The 20359-nt window shown below is 58.5% G+C and overlaps 1 protein-coding gene across 4 annotated transcripts; it reads left to right on the plus strand.

The window, feature by feature from the left end:
* The first annotated feature begins 4625 nt into the window (after positions 1-4625).
* MCAM (melanoma cell adhesion molecule) lies at positions 4626-16629 on the plus strand. 4 transcript variants are annotated; one of them, XM_064172965.1, is made up of 16 exons: positions 4626-5052; positions 9691-9818; positions 9928-10138; positions 10251-10321; positions 10440-10521; positions 10734-10916; positions 11240-11367; positions 11522-11675; positions 11765-11886; positions 12180-12318; positions 12416-12537; positions 12624-12759; positions 12869-12886; positions 13447-13588; positions 14015-14132; positions 15000-16629. In XM_064172965.1, exons 2-16 carry the CDS (start codon positions 9717-9719, stop codon positions 15027-15029), a joined length of 1758 nt encoding a protein of 585 aa, XP_064029035.1. In that variant the 5' UTR covers positions 4626-5052; positions 9691-9716; the 3' UTR covers positions 15030-16629. The 4 variants fall into 4 exon arrangements, with proteins under 4 accessions (XP_064029035.1, XP_064029033.1, XP_064029036.1 ...); XM_064172963.1 differs by lacking the exon at positions 4626-5052 and adding an exon at positions 5227-5333; XM_064172966.1 differs by lacking the exons at positions 4626-5052; positions 14015-14132 and adding an exon at positions 5227-5333.
* The last annotated feature ends 3730 nt before the right edge of the window (positions 16630-20359 follow it).

The following is a 20359-nucleotide window of genomic DNA, read 5'->3' on the forward strand; positions in this document are numbered from 1 at the left end:
CTCCGGGAGATTGTGCTCTGCCAGCACACAAATCCAGATGTCACCTTCCTTCCCCCCCCCCCTTCCCTTCACGTCCTTCCTTCCTCTGTCTGCTCAGCTCCTCGCCCCGTTCCCAGCCCCCCCTAAACAAAGGCCTTGTAGCCATGGTTAATAATCCCCACAGAAAGGCTCTGCAGAAGATGAGAGGAAGGAGAGGGGAGAGACAAAGGAGCCGCTGGGAGCCCAGCCGAGGAAGGGAGGTGGAAAAAGACATTTCCCTGGGCTGTAGGGCAGGGGCTGCGGAGAGAGCTGCCAGAGGTGGACAGAGTTGGGGTGGAGGCATCTTCTCCTCATGGCACATCTGATATTGCCATCTCTTGTGGTCTGTGACCCAGAGAATAGGAAGCCAGGGGCCAGACAGGGCTGCAGTGCATTATGTGAACCCTAATGCACCCCAAAATGTGGCAGCAGGGGCTGGCAGGAGGGTGCCCCGGGGGCTGCTGCCCCAGCAGCAGGGAAGGGGCTGACTGCTTGCAGGTGGTGTGGGAAAGCATGGCACTGGCCTGCATCCCATCCCCTCCCATCCCTTCCCCGGGGAGCAGGGCCCCTCTCGGCCCTGAGGGTGTTGTGTGAGGAGGTGCAGGCCTGGGCAGACTCGGTGCTGGTTTCTGCCCCACGTGGCTGCCTTTCATCCGCCCTGCAGGGAGCCAGTGCCAGCCAACAGCTCATCGCTTACTGGCACTGGGAGGTAGATGGGCACAGAGCATCCTGAGCACCCCACAGACCTTTCTTGAGCCACCCAGGCTGTTCTGGATCCCACTGGCACGGCAGAGGGCTGCAGGGGCTGGGGAAGGCACAGGACTCCCTGTACCCACCTAGGACATGCTCAACAGCATGTCGGTGTATGCACAGTGGGAGAGCAGAGAGCTGTCTGCCAGCACAGCCTGCACTGGGGCCAGTTCCCTCCAGCAGCATCAGCAGGACACGGCTGAGCTCCAGGGGTCTTGCTGAGAGGTCAGGGAAAGGTGGAAGGAGCTGAGGTGGGTGCTGGGATGCAGCCTGTGCTCTGCACACTGGATGCTGCTCCCCTCTGGCTGCAGAGAGCCAGGCTCAGTGAAAGGCAAATGCAATTAGGCCCTTAGAGATTGTGCCTGCAGCCTGCCATGCTCGGATATCACCAGCGTAATCAGCCCTGCCCTGGGCATGCTGTGCCCATGAGCTGTCCTGCAGTCCCCAAGTTTCCAGCAGAGGAACAGCTGTCCAGCAGCTCTGCCACTGACTGGCAAAACCCTCACTGTGAGGGTGACAGAACCCTGGAACAGGCTGCCCCGGGCTGTTGTGGAGGTATTCAAAACCTGCCTGGACAGATCCTGTGTGAGCTTGTATAGGTGATCCTGCTCTGGCAGGGGGGGGTTGGACTGGATGAGCTTTGGAGGTCCCTTCCAGCCCCTGACATTCTGTGATTCTATGGCTCACACCTGCCTGGGCACAGCCTCTCACCTAGGAGAGATGTTGAGGTGCTGGAAGGCGTCCAGAGAATGGCAACGAAGCTGGTGAGGGGGCTGGAGCACAGCCCTGTGAGGAGAGGCTGAGGGAGCTGGGGGAGTGCAGCCTGCAGCAGAGGAGGCTCAGGGCAGAGCTCATTGCTGCCTGCAGGGAGGCTGTAGCCAGGTGGGGTTGGGCTCTGCTGCCAGGCATCCAGTGACAGAACAAGGGGACACAGTTTCAAGTTGTGCCAGGGGAGGTTCAGGCTGGATGTTAGGAGGAAGTTCTTCCCAGCAAGAGTGATTGGCATTGGAATGGGCTGCCCAGGGAGGTAGTGGAGTCCCCATCCCTGGAGGTGTTCGGGGGAAGCCTGTCTGGGGCACTTAGTGCCATGGTTTGGTTGATTGGATGGGGCTGAGTGCTAGGTTGCACTGGATAAGCTTAGAGGTCTCTTCCAACCTGGTTGACTCTATGATTGTATGAAGTGGCAGCAGGATGTGAGGAGGAAAGCATGGGGAGCCATGGTAGCCCCAACACCCGTATCCCTTTGGCTGCCAGAGAGCAAGAGCTGCTCCTGACCTTCCCACCCCGGCTGTGTGCGTGGGACTGTGCCACACGGGAGCCTAATCCACACTGTTTGTTTGCATAGCAGCCAGTGGGGGCTGAAGCCAAATCCATTAAGCAAGCAAATAAATAAGAAGGCGTGAGACCAAGTGGCAGAAAGGGAAGCTGAAGGTGGCTCAGCCTGTTGGGATCCCCACGTGGAGATCCCAACCCCACTGGGTGCCACACACAGCGCAGCAGGGCGATTTTATGCCAGCTGTGAGGGCAGCAGGGTCTTGCTTTCAAATGCTGCCCATCCTCTCCAGCTCTTAGCTTGGCAAGGACAAAAATAACCCCACACCAAAACCCAAACCATTAAGTTTCCTTCTAAATCAAATGCTGAAGTCTGACCAATGTGAGGCAGTAACAGCAGGAGGCTGTTTTAAGGGTGGCATCTCCCTGCTGCAGCAGTTGGACAACCTCTTTTCTCCAGAGAGGGGCATTGCCCTTACCAACTGCTTGGGAATTTTCTGTGGAGGTCTTTTTTTTGTTAGCAACACTTTATTTTTTTTAATGGGGAGTAAAAGTTAGCAGTGGAACAAAAATGCACCAGCAGTGTGGCCTCTGGGCTGTCCTGATTGCCTGTTTGGCTTGGTGGATGCTTTCCCATGGGAAAGTGGAACACCTTGAGCCCTCTTCCCTCCAGAGGTGATGTCTGCAGGGCTTAAATCATGGCATTTTGTGGTGAAACACTGGAAGGGGTTGCCCAGGGAGGTTGTGGGTCACAGAAGCACAGAATGTGATCAAAGAGCACATTCTGTGCTTCTGTGACCCATAGCCTCCCTGGAGGTCTTGTAATGACAAGATGAGGAGGAATGGGTTTAAATTGGCAGAGGGGAGATTTAGACTAGATGTTAGGAAGCTCTTTCCAGTGAGGGTGGTGAGACACTGGCACAGGTTGGCCAGGGAAGCTGTGAAGCACAGAGAGGGAGGGTGAGGAGACACTGGCACAGGTTGCCCAGGGAAGTTGTGGAGCACAGAGAGGGAGGGTGAGGAGACACTGGCACAGGTTGCCCACATGTGATCTTTGCTCACATTCTGTGCTTCTGTGCCCCACAACCTCCCTGGAGGTGTCCAAGGCCAGGCTGGATGAGACCTTGAGTGACCTGTTCCAGTGGGAGGTGTCCCTGCCTATAGCAGGGGGGTTGCAACTGGGCTGAGCTATGAGGTCACTTCCAACCTAAACCATTCTATGATTCTATTCCTCCTCTCCTCCATGAGGAGCAGAGCTTTAAGGCTCCTGTGTGCTGCATCCTGCCCTTTGGAGGGAGAGGAAAGCATGAGCACCCTGTTAAGGTGCCTTGGAGGACCTGCGGGGTGGCAGACCGCAAAATCCTGCCAGTGCCGGCTGCAAGAGCATCCCCACAGCGCAGTCGTGAGGCAGGACAGCAGCTTGCAAGCAACCTGTGCGCGGTGGCACCGCTGCTTTGCACTTGTTCCTCCCGGTGAGCGCACTGCCCGCCAGGAGGCCTCTGCTCGGCAGCAGCGATTTGAGGGCTCTGAGCCTTATCACTGCCCAGCGCTGCCATTTTAAGCAACTAATCTCTTGGGGAAAATATTTAATCATTTCCGATGAATCATCAAGTCTCCTTGGCTGGGAAAGCGTGGAGGGGCTGGCCGGGCATGCGGACGAGGCAGGGGAAGGGCTGCTGCATGGCATCGGCAGGGGAGGGGACCAGCGCAGGGATGCTGGGGCTGGTGGTATGAGGAGTGCTTGGGGATGCTCGGGAGGAATGATGTGGCCCAGAGGAACACACATCTGGGCTCCAGAGTGGCTTAGGGTTGTTGAAGAGGTGCAGCTTGTGGTGCCCAGGGTCTGGACAGTAGCTTGGGCTGCAGGAAAGGCAAGCAGAGGATATGGAAAGGGTCGGGAGCCCCTGGGTTGAGAGCTGGAGGAGAGCACTTTTGCTGCTTCTGGAAGATGCTGTCCCTCAGGTGGGGACAGGAAGAAGTCAATGAGCTCTGGGAGTTCTCTGTGAATTGAAAGAGAGTGAGAGAGGCAGAAGAAAGGCTTTGAAGCAGAAGAAAACCTCAGTGCTTTGGCTTCTCACGCAGCCTCTCCGGCTCTGAATGACCTAAAGGGGAAAAGTGAGGTGCGGAAGTCGGTTGTGATGTGACAGAGACGCTGGCCCCAGGTGTCCTGCATGGTTGGCTGTGGGCAGCTCACAGCAGCTCTGGAGATTTGTGGTGCTCTCCCGGGCCTGTGCAGTGGCCTGTCTCAGGAGGGGCTGGATGATTACCCCTGGATAATAGCAGCCTTGTGCAGCACTGAGAGCCCCAGGCCAGGCGCACCGCCCCGGCCCCAGCCAACAGCTTGCTCTCTTCAACAGCTGGTAGGGGTTCGAGCCATGGCTGGGGCCGTGCCTCGGGAACGGGGAAAGGGCTTTGCAGAGACCCTCCCAGGCGGGCAGGGGGCACTGCATGCAAGGACGCTGAGGCACAGCAGGGTCCGAGGTACGACCCCAGCAGAGCTTGGTGGCCTGCCCGGGGCTGCTCCACCCTTGTGTTCTCTCCGTTTCCACAGGACCCCCCCTTTTTTTTGTGCAGGAGCCTCTGAAAGCCCCTAGGTTTGCCCCTCGCCCCCGTTGAGTCCACCTGTTCAAAGGCAACACAGAAGCTGTGCTTGGGCTTTGGGACACTGCGGGGCAGAGCAGGGGAGTTCTGCCCTAAAGCAATGCCAGCCAGATCCACCGGCGTCTGGGACTCTCGGGGACTGTCCCCCTTGCTGCCATCCCCCCAAACCCTGTGGGGACAGGGCTGCCTCTACACCTCTGCCCCCTTCTCCGGCTTTGAAAACGATTTCCACCTGGAGCACTCAGCAGCCTGTGCAAGCCCGGGCAGGCAGGACCTGCCAGGCTGCAGGGCTGCGAGCGGAGCTGGAATGAGCCCCTCCGGCAGAGCTCCCAAATGCCTGCGAACGACCCCTGCCGAGGCGTGGAGAAGTGTTTGCTGGAGGTCAGAGCTCGGAGCCGACGGGGATAACCGGTGAGCTGCCGCCGCGGGGGGCGCCGAGCGGGGCCGGGGGGCGCACCTTGCGCTGCGGGGCTCGGCGCGGCGGCGCCCGGCCGGCTGCCGCTGGGGGGTGATAAGGGGCCGCGGGCGGTGGGCAGGCACCGCTCCTTCCTCCACCTCCTCCTCCGCCTGACGTCAGCCCCCGGCCCCTCTCAGTCGCGGGCGGTCGGCGGCGGCGGCGGCTGGCATGGCTCGGGGGCAGCGGGCGGCGAGGCTCGCCCTGGGCTGGGGCTGCTGCCTCCTGCTCTGCTGCGGTGAGTGGCGCCGGGCGCGGCGCGGAAGGGCCGGGCCGGGGCAGGGTGCGGGCGCACCTGCGGGGCGCTGCGGGGAGTGGCGGCCGAGTGGGTGCAGCCGCCAGCAGGGCGGTGAAGCGGGGCCCCACCGTCTCCGGGCACAGATTTGCTTTCGCCCGGTGCTGCTGGGGTGCCGAGGCTGCAGCGGCTCGCTGCACCGGTGCTGGGCTCTGCTTGCCGTCCAGCCCCTTCGCAGCGCTATGCGGAGAAGGGGTGAGGAGCGGCAGCCGGCGGGGGCTGCTCCGGGGCCAGCCCCGGCAGCCAGCACAGCTCACACCCTTCAAAGGCTGTTGGGCTTGGGGCCAGGAATGCTAAAATTGTGCTGCCGGGGAAGCTTAGGTGGGAGCAGCCCCCTCAAGCGCACGTCCCCGGGCTGCGCGGCGGGGCGGGAGTGGGTCTGGGTGTGGGGGAGCAAGGAGTGCCCTGGTTGGCTTTACACGACCCTGCTGCACCTCTGCGAAGGTAGGGCAGGGTGAGGGGTGAGGAGGGGCTCCTCCACGTGTGTTCAGTGTGCAGCAGGCTGAATTGGTGGAGTTGTTTGGAAGCATCCACCCCTTTCCTTCTAAGGAGTTTTTTTTCCCCGAGCCCTGTTTCTCTTGGCTTTTTTCACGCTTTCTTTTTTTATCCTTTTTCCACTCCATTTTCACCCTCGGGGAGGGGGGCTGCATTTCCTGCCCTCCTGCCCTGCCCTGCTCCCCGCAGCATGCCGTCCTGTCTCAGGGGGCTAGGGAGTAACCCCAGTGCCCTGTGGCTGCTCCGCAGAGCCACGGAACTGTCCGTGTTGGAAGAGACCTTTGAGATCATCACAACTGACTGCTCGCCTAGAGCTCCCAGTCCCATGACTGGCGATAAACCAGTACTTTAGCCTTCTCACCTTGTCCCTGCCCAGCCTTGCTGTGGAGGTGGCCCAGGGTGCTGGGGCAACCTGCTCTGGACGAGGCGTTGGCACTAGGGGAGGGTCGAACGCCCGAGCCAAAGGCAGGCTGCTTCCACCTCCTGCCCGTGCTGGGATCCCCTTCCTCGCAGCGTCTGCGCTGAGCGAGGTGTTCATTGATTGATGCCGTGGGTGTGTTTGCAAGCCCAGCCACCGGGAAAGGCCTCTCACTCCCCAGAGGCGTGAGGGGCTATGGCCAAGCCGTTCCTAGACAGGTCGGGGGGGGCTCACTCCGCTACTGGGGCGGGGGCCTGAGCACGCCCTGGAAATGCCAGTGCTAGCCTGGTCCCTTTTGCACTGCCATCTCTGGCTGCTAGCGAGGTCTCTGTGGGTGTTGTCAGCTAGCTGTGGGGCTCGGGTTGTGAACCTTTCGTCCTCTGGTGTACCGATAGGGGTGGTTTGGCAGTGCAAGGTGCGGGTCCCTGTTGCAACAGAGCCTTAGCTCCCTGCCCATCGCCAGCACAGCGAGGACTGGGGTAGAGGCTGTTGCATGCTGGTTCTGCTTGCTGCAGGACTGGAACTCTGCACTGTCTTTCTCCTCTCTAACAAAGAAGAGGTGCAGACGATCCTGCTCTGTAGGAGCTGGGCGCCTTGCTCAGCGGTCTGCATGGGAAGGGTGGCCTTGCCAGGGCAGAGGAGGGTGGCATGTGTGCATGTGCTGGGAGCAGGCAGGGTCTGGCCGCAGCTGGCTCCCCCTAGAGCGGCACAGAAGCCCACGGAAGCCCCACGCATCCCCATGTGCGGCTGCAGACCCCTGTGCCCCTCCTGTTACTGCTCTGCGCTGGGGGCTCTGCAGCCGCACTCAGCAGCTCCCCACACACCTCGGTTCCGCAGGAGGCTGGCGGAGGGGCTGCGCTCCTCCCCACCCCCTTCCCCGGCTCTAAAAGTAAATCTTTGTTCTTGCGGAGCTTTGGCTGCCGGCCGTCTGTCCGCCAGCCAGATGGAAAGGCACGGGGGCTCTCCTCCCTTCCCTGCTGGCTTGTGGCAGGCGTCCTCTCCAGATCCCCAGGTCTCCCGCTGGAGCTGTGCCAGGCGCTTGGGGTGCTCAGTGCGGGCTGCAGCTCGGCTCTGCGCCGGGCTGCTCCACGCGTGGCCAGTGGGTCTCCAGCCCTGCCCAGCTTCCCTCACCGAGCTGGTGTTTGCAGCCGTGCTGGGTGCAAGGGAGAATTGCCGTGCCCCAGAGCCTGCTATGCCAGGGTGCCTGTGCCCAGTGCCTGCCCACGCATCTGGCAGATGGTGGGGTCTCAGAGCTGCAGATGGAAGCCTTATGTTCTAGAACTGTGGGGGCCCTGGGGTGCCCCTGCTGCTCACACTTGCAGTGTTACCCATGGGTGTACCTTTCAGCCTGAGGGAGGGTTAATATCCATCCTGTCCCAGGGGAGGTGAAAAGCAGTGAGCCCTTGTTTCAGGGGGCTTCAGTGTCTATGCCTGCCTCCTCAAGGGCAGTGCATGGGTGTGAGGGCCGTGTGCCTCATGCCAGCCCCAGATGCCAGCCATTCTCCAGCTCTGAGCTCATGGTTTCGGCTGCTCCACTGCCTGGATAAGAGCTCTCATGCCGACCGGGTCAGCAGGGCGGGCCAGCAGCTCTCCCTGCCCAAGACCCGTGCTGAGGCTCTAAAAATGATGAAGGTGCAAAGGTTGTCCTGGCTGCCAGTACCCAGAAGTGTCAGGGCTCAGGAGAGAGTGCAGGGGGGCAGCTGGGACACAACCCAGCCCCGGACTTGCTCTGGTCTGTGGCTGCCCAGCTGAATCAAGTAGCCAAGTCGTGGCCATGCAGGTACTTCTGTGTGTGCTCAGTGCAGCTTCCTGACCCCGCAGGGTGCTTGGCTCTGGGACTTTCGCCTCTTTTTCTGCCACCTCCTTTCCTGTGCAGTGATTTGCTTGTTCCTTTTGTGTTCAGGGCCAGCTGTACTGTGCTGATGAGATGGATGTGAGCCAAACGTTGCCTGTTGGGGTGTCCTGAGGTGGTTAGTCCTGTGACTAACCTTTGCTGTGGCAGAAGGGCTCCTGGCTGCATTTTGGGGCTGTGCCAGTACTATGTGGGGCATATTTTGTGGGCATGGCATTGCCCTTTCAAGTTGGTTCCCTTGTGAGACTCCGTGGCTGTTAGTGAGTGGTGCTATCATGGCAGCTGTTGACACAGCTGGCATCCTCCAGCCTTTTATCTCCAGTTCCCATACCTGAGCTGGGCTACAGGTGCCAAAACAACTGACTGTGTTGACAGGGGACAGAACGCTGTCCCCTCCTGCAGGGCTGTGTGCCAGCCCAGGGTGTGCATGGACACCTAAGGGGCTAGTGGCAATGGCACTGCCAGCCTCACCGTGACACAGCCCTTTTCTCTGCCCTGCCTAGCTGGGGCTGCTCTGCCCTTAGCCCCTGAGGAAGCTGCTCTGTTCCTTGTCCTGGATCGATAGCCATTACCTTCTGCTGCTGCTCTGGAGCATGGCCAGCAGCTCCATTACTGCTGTGGGCAATGGGTGGCTGGGCTGGAAAGGTGGGGTGCTGGAGTGAGCAGGCTCTGCGCAGCGTGGGTGTGGGTCCCTGGTGCCAGGTGTGCTGTGGGTGGGCAGAGCTTTGCTGTATGGGCAGGGAGCAGAGAAACAGTGAGGGGCTGCTCTTGGCTATGCTGCAGGGGGTTGATACTCTCACTTCTGGGTTCCTGGGTCAGAGCTTGGATAGGGCCATGGTCTGCTCATGCATGGCCGTGGTGGCTGGAGCCATGCTGCCTTGCCGAAAGGCCCTGGTGCCTTGGAGGGAGGAAAGGGAGCAGCAGGCAGCTGTAGCTGGCTGGGGCACCCCTTTCTGAGCTGCTGCCCTATGTGCCCCATCCCACTGCAGAGGAAGACAGTGCCTCATTCATGTCCCAGCTCCTGGGGCTGTTGTGGGGGCTGCGCAGGCTGACGTCAGGGTTCTGATGCTGGGCTATGGGAAGATGTGGCCTTGGTGCTGCCAGCTTCAGCCCCTTCCCCTGCCTCTGCTGAACTTCTGACACCTCCTTGCCTGGCCTTTGGGGCCAGCAAGACATGGTGAGTGCAAGGGCAGATCTGGGGGCCCAGAGGTCCTGCTGCCTGTTTCAGCAAGGCTGGCATGCTGTGGGGAAGGACAGGCCTGGAGGGGACTGCAGCAGCAGTGGGACAGAGGTCTGTGTTCAGGTGTGCCTCGTCCTCTTCTGGAAGCAGGCTTGGTGGCCTGAGCCCGGGAGCTGGCTGTGGATGCAGGAGGCAGCGAGGCAACTGGAGCAGGGCTGGCACACCCATCAGGCCAGGATGTGGTGCCTGGTGGGGGATGCTGGCGTGAGGCCAGCTTTGCTTCCTTGCTGACTCAGACGTGTGGGAGCTTCGCTGTGCTTCCCGCCCCTGACTGCCTCTCTGCTCTGTCTTGCAGCTGCAGCCAGCAAGGTGGAGGTCTTCATGCCAGCGGTGGTGGAAGCAGAGGTGGATGGCACAGCCAGAATCGAGTGCAACTTCCACATCCCTGACAATGGCTCCTACGCCTACATCAACTGGTTCTACGTGAGTGCTGGCCTGGGAGAAGGGCAGCAGGCAGTGGGCTGGGTGGCAGCTAGCTCAGGGCTTTCACCTGGGCTCCCTGTCAGCCTGGCCTTGGCCCCTTGCCCTGCAGATCAACCATGGCAACCGGGTGAGGCTGTACCACATCACAGGCGAAGAGACCCTGGAAGACGACACAGGCTACAAAGGGAGGCTGTCGCTGGGGCAGGACAAGTCCCTCTCCATCAGCAGGGTGACGATGCAGGACGCCAATATCTTTGTGTGCCAGGTTGGGGCAGGCAGCTATGGTGTGGATGAGAAGCACACCAGGCTCTTCGTTTACAGTGAGTGATGATGGGGCAGGAGGGTGGTGCAGCCACACATCTGCCCTGCAGGGCTGGCAGGGGAGCCAGTCTCATCTGTGTTAATACACGTGGGGTGACTTCTGTTTTCCAGAGGTCCCTGAGGCCCCCGAGATCACGGCCAGCTCAGCAGGCATCTCTGTGCAGAACAGCGACAAGTCAAAGGTGAGGAGAGGCCCCACAGCAGGGAGGGGGAGGCTCCCAGCCATACCAGGCTCCTGCTCCCCTCTCCCCGAGGCAGCGCCTGGTGCTCAGGGCTCTCTCTCTCTCTCCGCGGCCGCAGATTGCCCAGTGCGTGAGCAGGAACGGCCACCCAGCCCCCAACATCACCTGGTACAAGAACGGGGAGCAGCTGGAGGAGAACGGTAAGTTGGATGGGGAGGAAGATGGCGATGAGGAATTGCACCTGCCCGCTCGGGAGGGGAGCCAGGGCCCTTCTGCTCTCCAGCGGGGCCCCGTGGGCCGGCTGCCCGCGGCCGGCGGGAGGAGCTCTGCGCTTCCACGGGGAGCGCCGCTGCGCTGCGGCTGGCCCGCGGGCTGGCAGCGGCGGCAGGAGCGGTGCCTGCTGTCCCCGCAGGGGAGGTGAAGATGACGTTGACGCGGACGCGGGAGGCCAGCGGGCTCTACACGGTGACCAGCAGCCTCCTCGCCCGCGTCACACGCCAGGACCGCCACTCGCGCTACCACTGCGCCGTGCACTACCGCCTGCGCGGGCAGCCGCGCACCCTGGAGTCGCGCCGGGTCAACATCACCGTCTTCTGTGAGTCCGGGGCTGCCCGCCCTGCGCCGGCCCCTGCCCGCCCTGCGCCGGCCCCTGCCCGCCCTGCGCCGGCCCCTGCCCGCCCTGCGCCGGCCCCTGCCCGCCCTGCGCCGGCCCCTGCCCGCCCTGCGCCGGCCCCTGCCCGCCCTGCGCCGGCCCCTGCCCGCCCTGCGCCGGCCCCTGCCCGCCCTGCGCCGGCCCCTGCCCGCCCTGCGCCGGCCCCTGCCCGCCCTGCGCCGGCCCCTGCCCGCCCTGCGCCGGCCCCTGCCCGCCCTGCGCCGGCCCGCGGGGGCTCTGCGCTTGACCCTTCCCTCCTCCCCCAGACCCCGCGGAGCACGTCAAGCTGCAGGTGATGCCATCCTCCACGCTGGTGAAGGAAGGGGATGATGTGCAGCTGGTCTGTGAGGCTGATGGCAACCCAGCACCCGTCTTCAGCTTCTTGAAGAGAGAGGTGGGCACCTGGGCACCTCCTCCTTGGGAGGAGTCTCGTGTGCTAGCTGCGGCTTGTGCGCTGTCTGCAGGGCCCCGGGCAGTGGGGTGTAGTGGCTAGGGTGGAGGATGTGGGCGTGGGGCTAAGGGCTGTGCTTTCTCCCCACTGCCTGCAGCTGGAGGAGTGGCATGACGTGTCGACGCTGGCAGACAGTGGGGTGCTGAACCTGCACAACGTCAATAAGAACAGCAGTGGCCTGTACAGATGCCAGACGCTGGACCTGGATGATATGGGAGTGCTAGAGGAGGATGTGGAGCTTACTGTGAACTGTAAGGCAGGGGGACAGGACCCTGTGGACCTTGTGATGGGTGTCTCATTTCTCCTGCTCACCCTGCTTTGGTCTCCATCTCTTTCCTAGACATTGAAGGGGTCCATGTGAACATGGAGCCATCCTCAACCCTTCACGAAGGGGATAGCGTGAAGCTGAGCTGCGATGCCCACAGCCCTGTGAACCTGAACTACCACTGGAGGGATGAGAAGGTGAGCAGGCACTGCGAGCCTGGGCTCTGCAGGAAACTGGGCAGAGCTGGGAGCTTGCTTCATCTCTCCTGGGAAAGGCCAGGGATAATGTTTCCCCTTCTATGAACCTGCGTTGTCCGTCTCTACCTCTTCACCTCTTGGCCACCTGCAGGGTGTTCCTGTGGTTGCAGGTTCCCTTGCATGCATAGGAGAGAGGACAGAACCCCTTTGGGACCACTGCAGAGCCTTGGGACCTGGGCACAGAAAGGGTTGGTGCTTGGGGCTCGCTGCTGATGGGCTTCACTTTTCAACAGGGCAAGAAGATAGCGGAGGGGAACCAACTCTTCCTGAGCAACCTCACCTTTGAAACCTCCAGCAACTTCATCTGCAAGGTGATGGCACCAAGCGTGCCAGGGCTGGAGCAGAGCAAGCAAGTGGCTGTGGCTGTTCAGGGTAAGAACTGGCATAGGTGTGGGCACACTGCCCTGCCAGAGAGAGCCCCATCCCAGCCAGCATGGCCCTGCTTGCCCCTGACGAGCCCTCCCCACAGGGAAGCCGCGGATCGTGGCCGTTAGCTCCCCGCTGTACGTGCAGCAGGACGAGGTGGTGAACCTGACCTGCAAGGCCATTGCTCACCCCAGGCCCTCTCTGCGCTGGAGCGTCAACGGGACGGTGAGAGCTGCGGAGGGTGCTGGCTCCTGGCCGCGGTGCCTCGGAGGGGGGCGCTGAACCCTTCCCTGCCTCTCCTCCCCTGGCAGGCTCACGAGTACGTCGACAAGCAGCACATCACCAGCAACCTGACGGTGCGGGTGAGCCACGACCTGCTGCGGGCGGGGGCCAGGTGCAGGGTGTCCAACACCTTGGGTGTCACCGAACAGCACATCCAGCTGCTGGGTGAGTGTTGGGCACTGCCCTCGGAGCCCAGAGTGCTCTGTGTGTGTGTGCCGTGCTGGTGTGGTGTGGCTGAGCTCTGTGTCTTTCCCTTCTTTTTCTGCTCTACCAGTGGAGTCCGTCAGAAAAGGTCAGTCTCTGCGCTGTGCTGGCTGCATGCATCCCTCATTCCAGGCTCTGGCAGGAGCCAGCAGGAGTCACACTCCTCTCTGTCTCGGGGAAGGAGCCTTGGCTGCTGGCACTTGGGCTGCACCTCGCTGCCAAGCCACGCGGGGAATGGAGGCTTTGTCTGCGCTTGTTTCTGCAGCGGTGTGGAAGCTGCTTGCTTGTCCTCAGCCTGTAGCCTAGCAAGAACATCAAGCGCAGCTTCCTGCTCCCCGGGCCCCCTGGGCAAGGAAGCCAAGGGGTGGGCTGTCTTGCAGGAAGCACTGTAAGCTGTCCTGCAGCAGGGAGCAGAATACAAAGTGTCTTCAAACTGCCCGAAGGGAGCTTTATTGTAGTGCACTCTGCACCCTGCTGGGATGCAGGAGAAGGGATCTTGGAGAAGCACTGGTGACTGGACCCTCTGTGGTGCCCTCTTGGGGGAAGAGGTCCTTTCCTCATCCCCCCAACAAGGGATGCAGTAATGCAGAAGCTGGAGAGCATCCAGGTGGGACAGGCATTAACTTCTTCCTCTGTCACTGTGTTTAGCTCAAAAGACATCGGAGAGCAAAGGGGTGATCATCGTGGCCATCATCGTGGCCATCCTCGTGGTGGCCGTGCTGGGCTCTGTCATCTACTTCCTGCACAAGAAAGGCAAGATCCCCTGTGGCCGAGCTGGGAAACAGGACATGTAAGCACTGCTGCCTGCCCACCCACGGAGCCCCTGGGGCCGGAGGTGCTTGCCATCACTCATGCTTCCCATCTCATTGCACCAGCTGCTGTCTGCCCAACCTGGAGGGAGGCAGTAGGGCAGCCTCGGGGAGGGCACCACGCTGGGGCCTCTGCAGCGCTTCCAGCTTGCCACAGCCTGGGGTCTGTACTGCTCACCCTGCCCACACAGGGGGGTGGTGAGGAGGACAGCGGAGTGGTAGAGCAGCCAGGGGACCCCTCCCCAGGGAGGGGCTGGGCAGCCTAAAGCTTTTTCTGAGCCAAAGCCTTCTTCCCCCCTGGCCCCACTCCAGAGCATCGCCTGGGATGGAGCCCCAGGGCTCAATCCGGCCCCGTGCCCGCTTTGGTATTGCAAACGTGTCTCAGAATTGTCACCTCCCTCCCCTAGCACAAAGCCAGAGGCCCGTAAAGACAAGAGTTTAGTTGACGTTAAGTCAGATAAGCTGTCGGAAGAGGCGGGGCTCCTGCAGGGTGCCAACGGGGAGAAGAGACCTGCCGCTGACCAGGTAGGACAGAGTGTCGGGCACTGCCCTTCCCCAGGGCCAGGGCTGCTCCTCGGGCTGGGCACAGAGGTGAGGAGCTTAGGGGGGTACACCAGGGTAATGCTTTTCTCCTCTCCACGAGCTTTCCCCACCCTGCATGGGCCTCCATCATCATCGGTGCTTGGAAAGGGTCTGGGGGAGGGAGGGGAGGTGACAAAGCCACAGCTCTCTGCTCCGGGGATGTAGGAGCAGCTCTGCCCTGTGCTCATCTGCAGCTCTGCACTGTGCCAGCCTCTGGCATCTCCTGGGAGCACACTGCCACGGCTTGGCACTGCCACCTTCCATGCTCCCTGGAGCAGGAACCAGGCTGCTCAGGAGGCTCTGGGAGAAGGAATGACGAAAACACCTCAGAGGGCCAAGAGTCTGAGCAGAGGCTGCACAAATGGGCCCAGCCCTGGCATCTCTGAGCCAAAGCTTTTGGTGCAGTATGAGATGAGTTTCCCAGGTTCCCTGCTTACCTCTCACCTGGATTCAAGAGCCATTGCAGACTTGGGCACCTGTTTACAGTGTCAGTGCCAGACCATCCCCATGCTGAGGCAGAGCCTGGCATGCTTGGCATCCTGTGGGGCCATAGGATGCAGCACCTGAGCCTGCTGCAGTTCTATTTGCCTTCTGCCAAGAGAGAAACCCCCATCCTTACTCTGGTTTGGCTGCCCACACAGCTCATGCTTACTGCCCCTTGCCCTGGGACAGCTGCTCAGCCATCATGGGGTGGCCTGGGCTGGGGAGATGCCCTGTTGCATTCTGTCTGTCACACAGGACCTGGGTTTGGTGCCCCTCTAACTGCTGTGTTGTTTTTTCCCCTTCCCTCTTTATGCTGGCGGAGTGAAGAATGAGAAATACATCGATCTGAGGAACTAGAGAGGGAACCTACTAAGTGCTTTCTTCCTTCAAACCTTTCCTGCTCTTGGATTGCCTTGTCCCATCCCTGCTCCAGGACCTGGGGAGCACTGCCAGAGACAATTACTGCATCACAGTGCTGAGCCCCAGCATGCAAGGGACACCCCTAACTCACCTGTCCGTTACCTCAACCGTGGGCTTGCAAGTTATCAACTTAGCAGCATCAAAGCTGAACTTGCTCCCTGCAGCAGAGAAGCCAACAGCAATATTGGAAAGAAATAGTCCATGAAGTTACCTGGTGGAAGGATCTGAGTTCTTTTTCAGGAAGTTTCGCTCTGTTTGTGTGTGGGAAGGTTTTGATGTGTTGTTTTTCACCCCCAAAATGTCTTTGGAATTGCTGAAATGTTGCTTGTGGGATGTGTGAGGCACCTTAGATGTAGCAATGTGCAGGTTAGAGGAGTGAAGGCTGGCAGTGGTGTGTGCTGGGGAGGTGCTGGTGCTTTGCTTTTCCTTTGTGGGATTGTTCCTGGCTCCCTGGTTTAGCCCAGTGTGTCCTGGCTGTGCTGTGTGGGCAGGGAGCTCCACGGTGGGTGGCTGTGATTTGTTCCTAGATTCATGGAGTGGGTTGGGTTGGAAGGAATCTTAAAGATTGTCCAGTTCCAACTCCCTGCCGTGGGCAAGGGACACCTCCCACCAGCCCAGGTTACTCAAGGCCTCATCCAGCCTGGCCTTGAACACCTCCAGGGAAGAGGGCGTCCACAACCTCCCTGAGCATCCTGTTCCAGTGTCTTACTGGAAAGGAAGTTTCTGGGAAGTGAGTGGCTGACAGAGCAAGGCCAAGGCTGCCTAACTCGGGCAGATGCCAGACCAAGGGCTTAGGATTCATGGTTTGTGGCATAGCCTTGGTGACATGAGGGGAGAGCTGCTTTCTCCCCGCTCCCCAGGGAATTGGGCTCCTTTCGGGGTGGGTGTTTGCAACAGTGGATCCCAGCCCCTCCCCAGCCTGCTTGCTCCCAAATTTAAAACAAAGGAATGTTAGGCCAGAGTCAGTTGGTGGTGTCTCAGGGTTTATTTTTTGTGCTGAACCCAGCCCCAGGTATAAATGGCTTATTTTTGTGCTTTGGTGGCACCACTGGCCCCACAGCCAGGCTGGTGTTAGAGGAGCTGAGCGGGGGAGAGGGGCAATGGGCAAGCAGCCTGCCTTTAGCTTCAGCTGCCATGGGCTGTGCCAGCTCTCTGCCTGCAAGCAGGGCTCTCTTTCCTGCCTCCTCCTAGAGAGATCAGACTCTCCTGCCTCTCAGTCACTTACTCAGTGCTATGCTGTCCACAAGCCTGTTTTCCCCCAGCCCCTCGGCAAGGGGCTGAGGCTAACCCTAGGGGACAGGAGTTCCCTGGTGCACCCCCAGCATCCTCTGCCAGGAGCAGGGGGGCTGAGCAGCAGCTGGTGGCCAGCAGCCCACCAAGCAGTGAGCTATACTCATGAGCTATAAGTGTTGTTGAAGCAAGAGCTTTGGTTTATATATATTTTTGTTGAACTGTGTGTACATTTCCAGAAGTTTTTGTCTTGATACTTGCAGGTTTTTTTTATATATGTGAAAATAAAGTACCAAGTTCAGCTCTGGCTGCTGTGTTTGTTGCTGCTAGCAGAGATCCCAGCAGGCTGGTGAGTTCAAACTAACTGAGTGGGGCCCAGGTCAGAGGTAGGTACTAAAGAGGAGTGACCTTGGCAGGGAGCCTTGGGGCATACCAGTGGTGCCTGGCTGCCAGCTGGAGTTAACCTCTGTTCCTCACCACTCTTTGGGCTTATCCACTCAGTACATAGAATCAGTCAAAGAGGAAGAGAGCTCTAAGCTCAGACAGCCCAACCTAGCACCCAGCCCTGGCCAATGAACTAGACCATGACACTAAGTGCCCCAGCCAGGCTTGGCTTCAACACCTCCAGGGACAGTGACTCCGCCACCTCCCTGGGCAGCCCATTCCAATGCCAATCACTCTTGTGGCAAGAACTTCCTCTTAGTATCAACCCATGGAAGCTTCCATCCAAGCTATGCCTTTCTCTAGTAGGATGCTGTGGGGATGCAATGTCAGAGCCGGTACCCGAGTCCGGGTAAACACCACCCACCCCCAGCCTTTCCCTGAGCCACTACCGGCTCAGCAATGGAATTACTCCTAGCAGCTGTAGGGAACCACAGAGGTGATGCTGTGGGACAGTTGCCATTAGGAAAGACAGCGCAGACCCAGATCCGTGTGCCCCAGCAGAGCCACTTCGGCTCCAGCGGAGCGCAGTGCGCAGCTGCGCGGTGCTGCGGGGCGGTGCCACGCGTTGCTAGGGGGCGGGGCCGCGCGTTGCTACGGACTCGGCGCATGCGCCCTGGAGCGCCGCTCCGCTGGTGGATATGCGCATGTACCCTGCGCATGAGCCCTGCTAATGGATATGCGCATGCGCCCTGCGCGCCGCTCCGCTGATGGAAGTGCGCATGCCCCCTGCGCGCCGCTCCGCTGATGGAAGTGCGCATGCGCCCTGCGCGCCGCGCTGCTGCTGGTTATGCGCATGCGCAGCAGAGCAGGTGTCGGGGCGACACGTGGCGAGCCCGACGAAGCCGTGGCGAGCCGGGCGAAGCCGAGCCGAGCGGGAACTCTGCGCCCCGCGGGCCGCGTCCATGCTTGACCCCATTGTTTCCTCACACACACAGCAATTAAGTGCACCTCAACCTGCACTAAGGTCTGAAAGAGTTCAGCTGAACACAGGTAACCTCAACCATGTCCACACGTGATCCAAATTGAAGCCGAGAGGGGCTCATTTGAACTCAGGTAACCCCAAGCATGACCTCAGGTAACCCCTGTGTCCTCAAGTAACCCCAATTGAAAGCAATAGGACTTCATTTGAACTCAGGTAACCCCAAGCATGACCTGAAGTAACCCCAATTGAACTTTAGAGGGGTTCAGTTGAACTCAGGTAACCCCTGTGTCCTCAGGTAACCCCAGTAGAAGTCTAGAGGGGTTCATTTGAACTCAGGTAACCCCAAGCATGACCTGAAGTAACCCCAACTCAATTTTAGAGAGGTTCATTTGAACTCAGGTAACCCCTGTGTCCTCAGGTAACCCCAATTAAAGGCCAGAGGGGCACATTTGAACTCAGGTAACCCCAAATATGACCTGAAATAAACCCAACTGTACTTTAAAGAGGTTCATTTGAACTCAGGTAACCCCAAGCATGACCTGAAGTAACCCCAACTCAATTTTAGAGGGCTTCATTTGAACTCAGGTAACCTCAAGCATGACCTGAAGTAACCCCAACTCAATTTTAGAGAGGTTCATTTGAACTCAGGTAACCCCTGTGTCCTAAGGTAACCCAAATTGAAGGCCTGAGGGGCTCATTTGAACTCAGGTAACCCCAAATATGACCTGAAGTAACCCCAACTGTACTTTAAAGAGGTTCATTTGAACTCAGGTAACCCCTGTGTCCTCAGGTAACCCCAATTGAAGGCCTGAGGGGCTCATTTGAACTCAGGTAACCCCAAATATGACCTGAAGTAACCCCAACTGTACTTTAAAGAGGTTCATTTGAACTCAGGTAACCCCTGTGTCCTAAGGTAACCCCAATTGAAGGCCTGAGGGGCTCATTTGAACTCAGGTAACCCCAAATATGACCTGAAGTAACCCCAACTGTACTTTAAAGAGGTTCATTTGAACTCAGGTAACCCCAAGCATGACTTAAATTTGAACTCAGGTAACCCCTGTTGAAGTCTAGTGAGGCTCATTTGAACTCAGGTAACCCCAAATATGACCTGAAGTAACCCCTACTGTACTTTAAAGAGGTTCATTTGAACCCAGGTAACCCCTGTGTCCTCAGGTAACCCCAATTACTTCAGGTTACTTCAGGTCATGGTTGGGGTTAACTGAGTTCAAATGAACCCCTCTACACCTCTATAGGGGTTACCTGAGGACACAGGGGTTACCTGAGTTCAAATTTGGGTCATGCTTGGGGTTACCTGAGTTCAAATGAACCCCTCTAATGTTCAATTTGGGTTACTTTAGGTCATATTTGGAGTTACCTGAGTTCAAATGAGCCTCTCTGGACCTCCATTGGGGTTACCTGAGGACACAGGGGTTACCTGAGTTCAAATGAACCTCTCTAGACCTCCATTGGGGTTACCTGAGGACACAGGGGTTACCTGGGTTCAAATTTAAGTCACGCTTGGGGTTACCTGAGTTCAAATGAACGGCTTTAAAGTTCACTTGGGGTTACTTCAGGTCATATTTGGGGTTACCTGAGTTCAAATGAACTTCTTTAAAGATCAGTTGGGGTTACTTCAGGTCATACTTGGGGTTACCTGAGTTCAAATGAACTTCTTTTGCTTTCAATTGGGGTTACCTGAGGACACAGGGGTTACCTGAGTTCAAATGAACCTCTTTAAAGTTCAGTTGGGGTTACTTCAGGTCATGGTTCGGGTTACCTGAGTTCAAATGAACCCCTCTAAAGTTCAATTTGGGTTACTTCAGGTCATAATTGGGGTTACCTGAGTTCAAATGAGCCTCTCTAGACCTCCATTGGGGTTACCTGAGGACACTGGGGTTACCTGAGTTCAAATGAACCTCTTTAAAGTACAGTTGGGGCTACTTCAGGTCATATTTGGGGTTACCTGAGTTCAAATGAAGATCTTTAAAGTAGAGTTGGGGTTACTTCAGGTCATATATGGGGTTACCTGAGTTCAAATGAACCCCTCTAAAGTTCAATTTGGGTTACTTGAGCTCATACTTGGGGTTACCTGAGTTCAAATGAACGTCTCTGGCCTTCAATTGGGGTTACCAGAGGACACAGGGGTTACCTGAGTTCAAATGAACCACTTTAAAGTACAGTTGGGGTTACTTCAGGGCATATTTGGGGTTACCTGAGTTCAAATGAACCCCTCTACACCTCTATAGGGGTTACCTGAGGACACAGGGGTTTCCTGAGTTCAAATGAACCTCTTTAAAGTTCAGTGGGGGTTACTTCAGGTCATGATTGGGGTTACCTGAGTTCAACTGAACCCCTCTAAAGTTCAATTTGGGTTACTTTAGATCATATTTGGGGTTACCTGAGTTCAAATGATCCCCTCTGGCCTTCAATTGGGGTTACCTGAGGACACAGGGGTTACCTGAGTTCAACTGAATTGCTGTGGCCTTAATTGGGGTTACCAGAGGACACAGGGGTTACCTGAGTTCAAATGAACCACTTTAAAGTACAGTTGGGGTTACTTCAGGTCATATTTGGGGTTATCTGAGTTCAAATGAGCCCCTCTACACCTCTATAGGGGTTACCAGAGGACACAGGGGTTACCTGAGTTCAAATGAACCTCAATGAAGTTCAG

This window comes from Pogoniulus pusillus, chromosome 38 (genome assembly GCF_015220805.1).
Source record: "Pogoniulus pusillus isolate bPogPus1 chromosome 38, bPogPus1.pri, whole genome shotgun sequence".
Classification (NCBI taxonomy): Eukaryota; Metazoa; Chordata; class Aves; order Piciformes; family Lybiidae; genus Pogoniulus; species Pogoniulus pusillus.

Bases quoted from the DNA above. Each gene is read 5' to 3' on its own strand.
- MCAM (XM_064172963.1), top strand. From the start codon at position 5,267: ATGGCTCGGGGGCAGCGGGCGGCGAGGCTCGCCCTGGGCTGGGGCTGC. The intron at 10,322-10,439 runs GTGAGGAGAGGC...CCGCGGCCGCAG, and splicing joins AGAACAGCGACAAGTCAAAG to ATTGCCCAGTGCGTGAGCAG. The intron at 12,319-12,415 runs GTAAGAACTGGC...CCCTCCCCACAG, and splicing joins AGTGGCTGTGGCTGTTCAGG to GGAAGCCGCGGATCGTGGCC.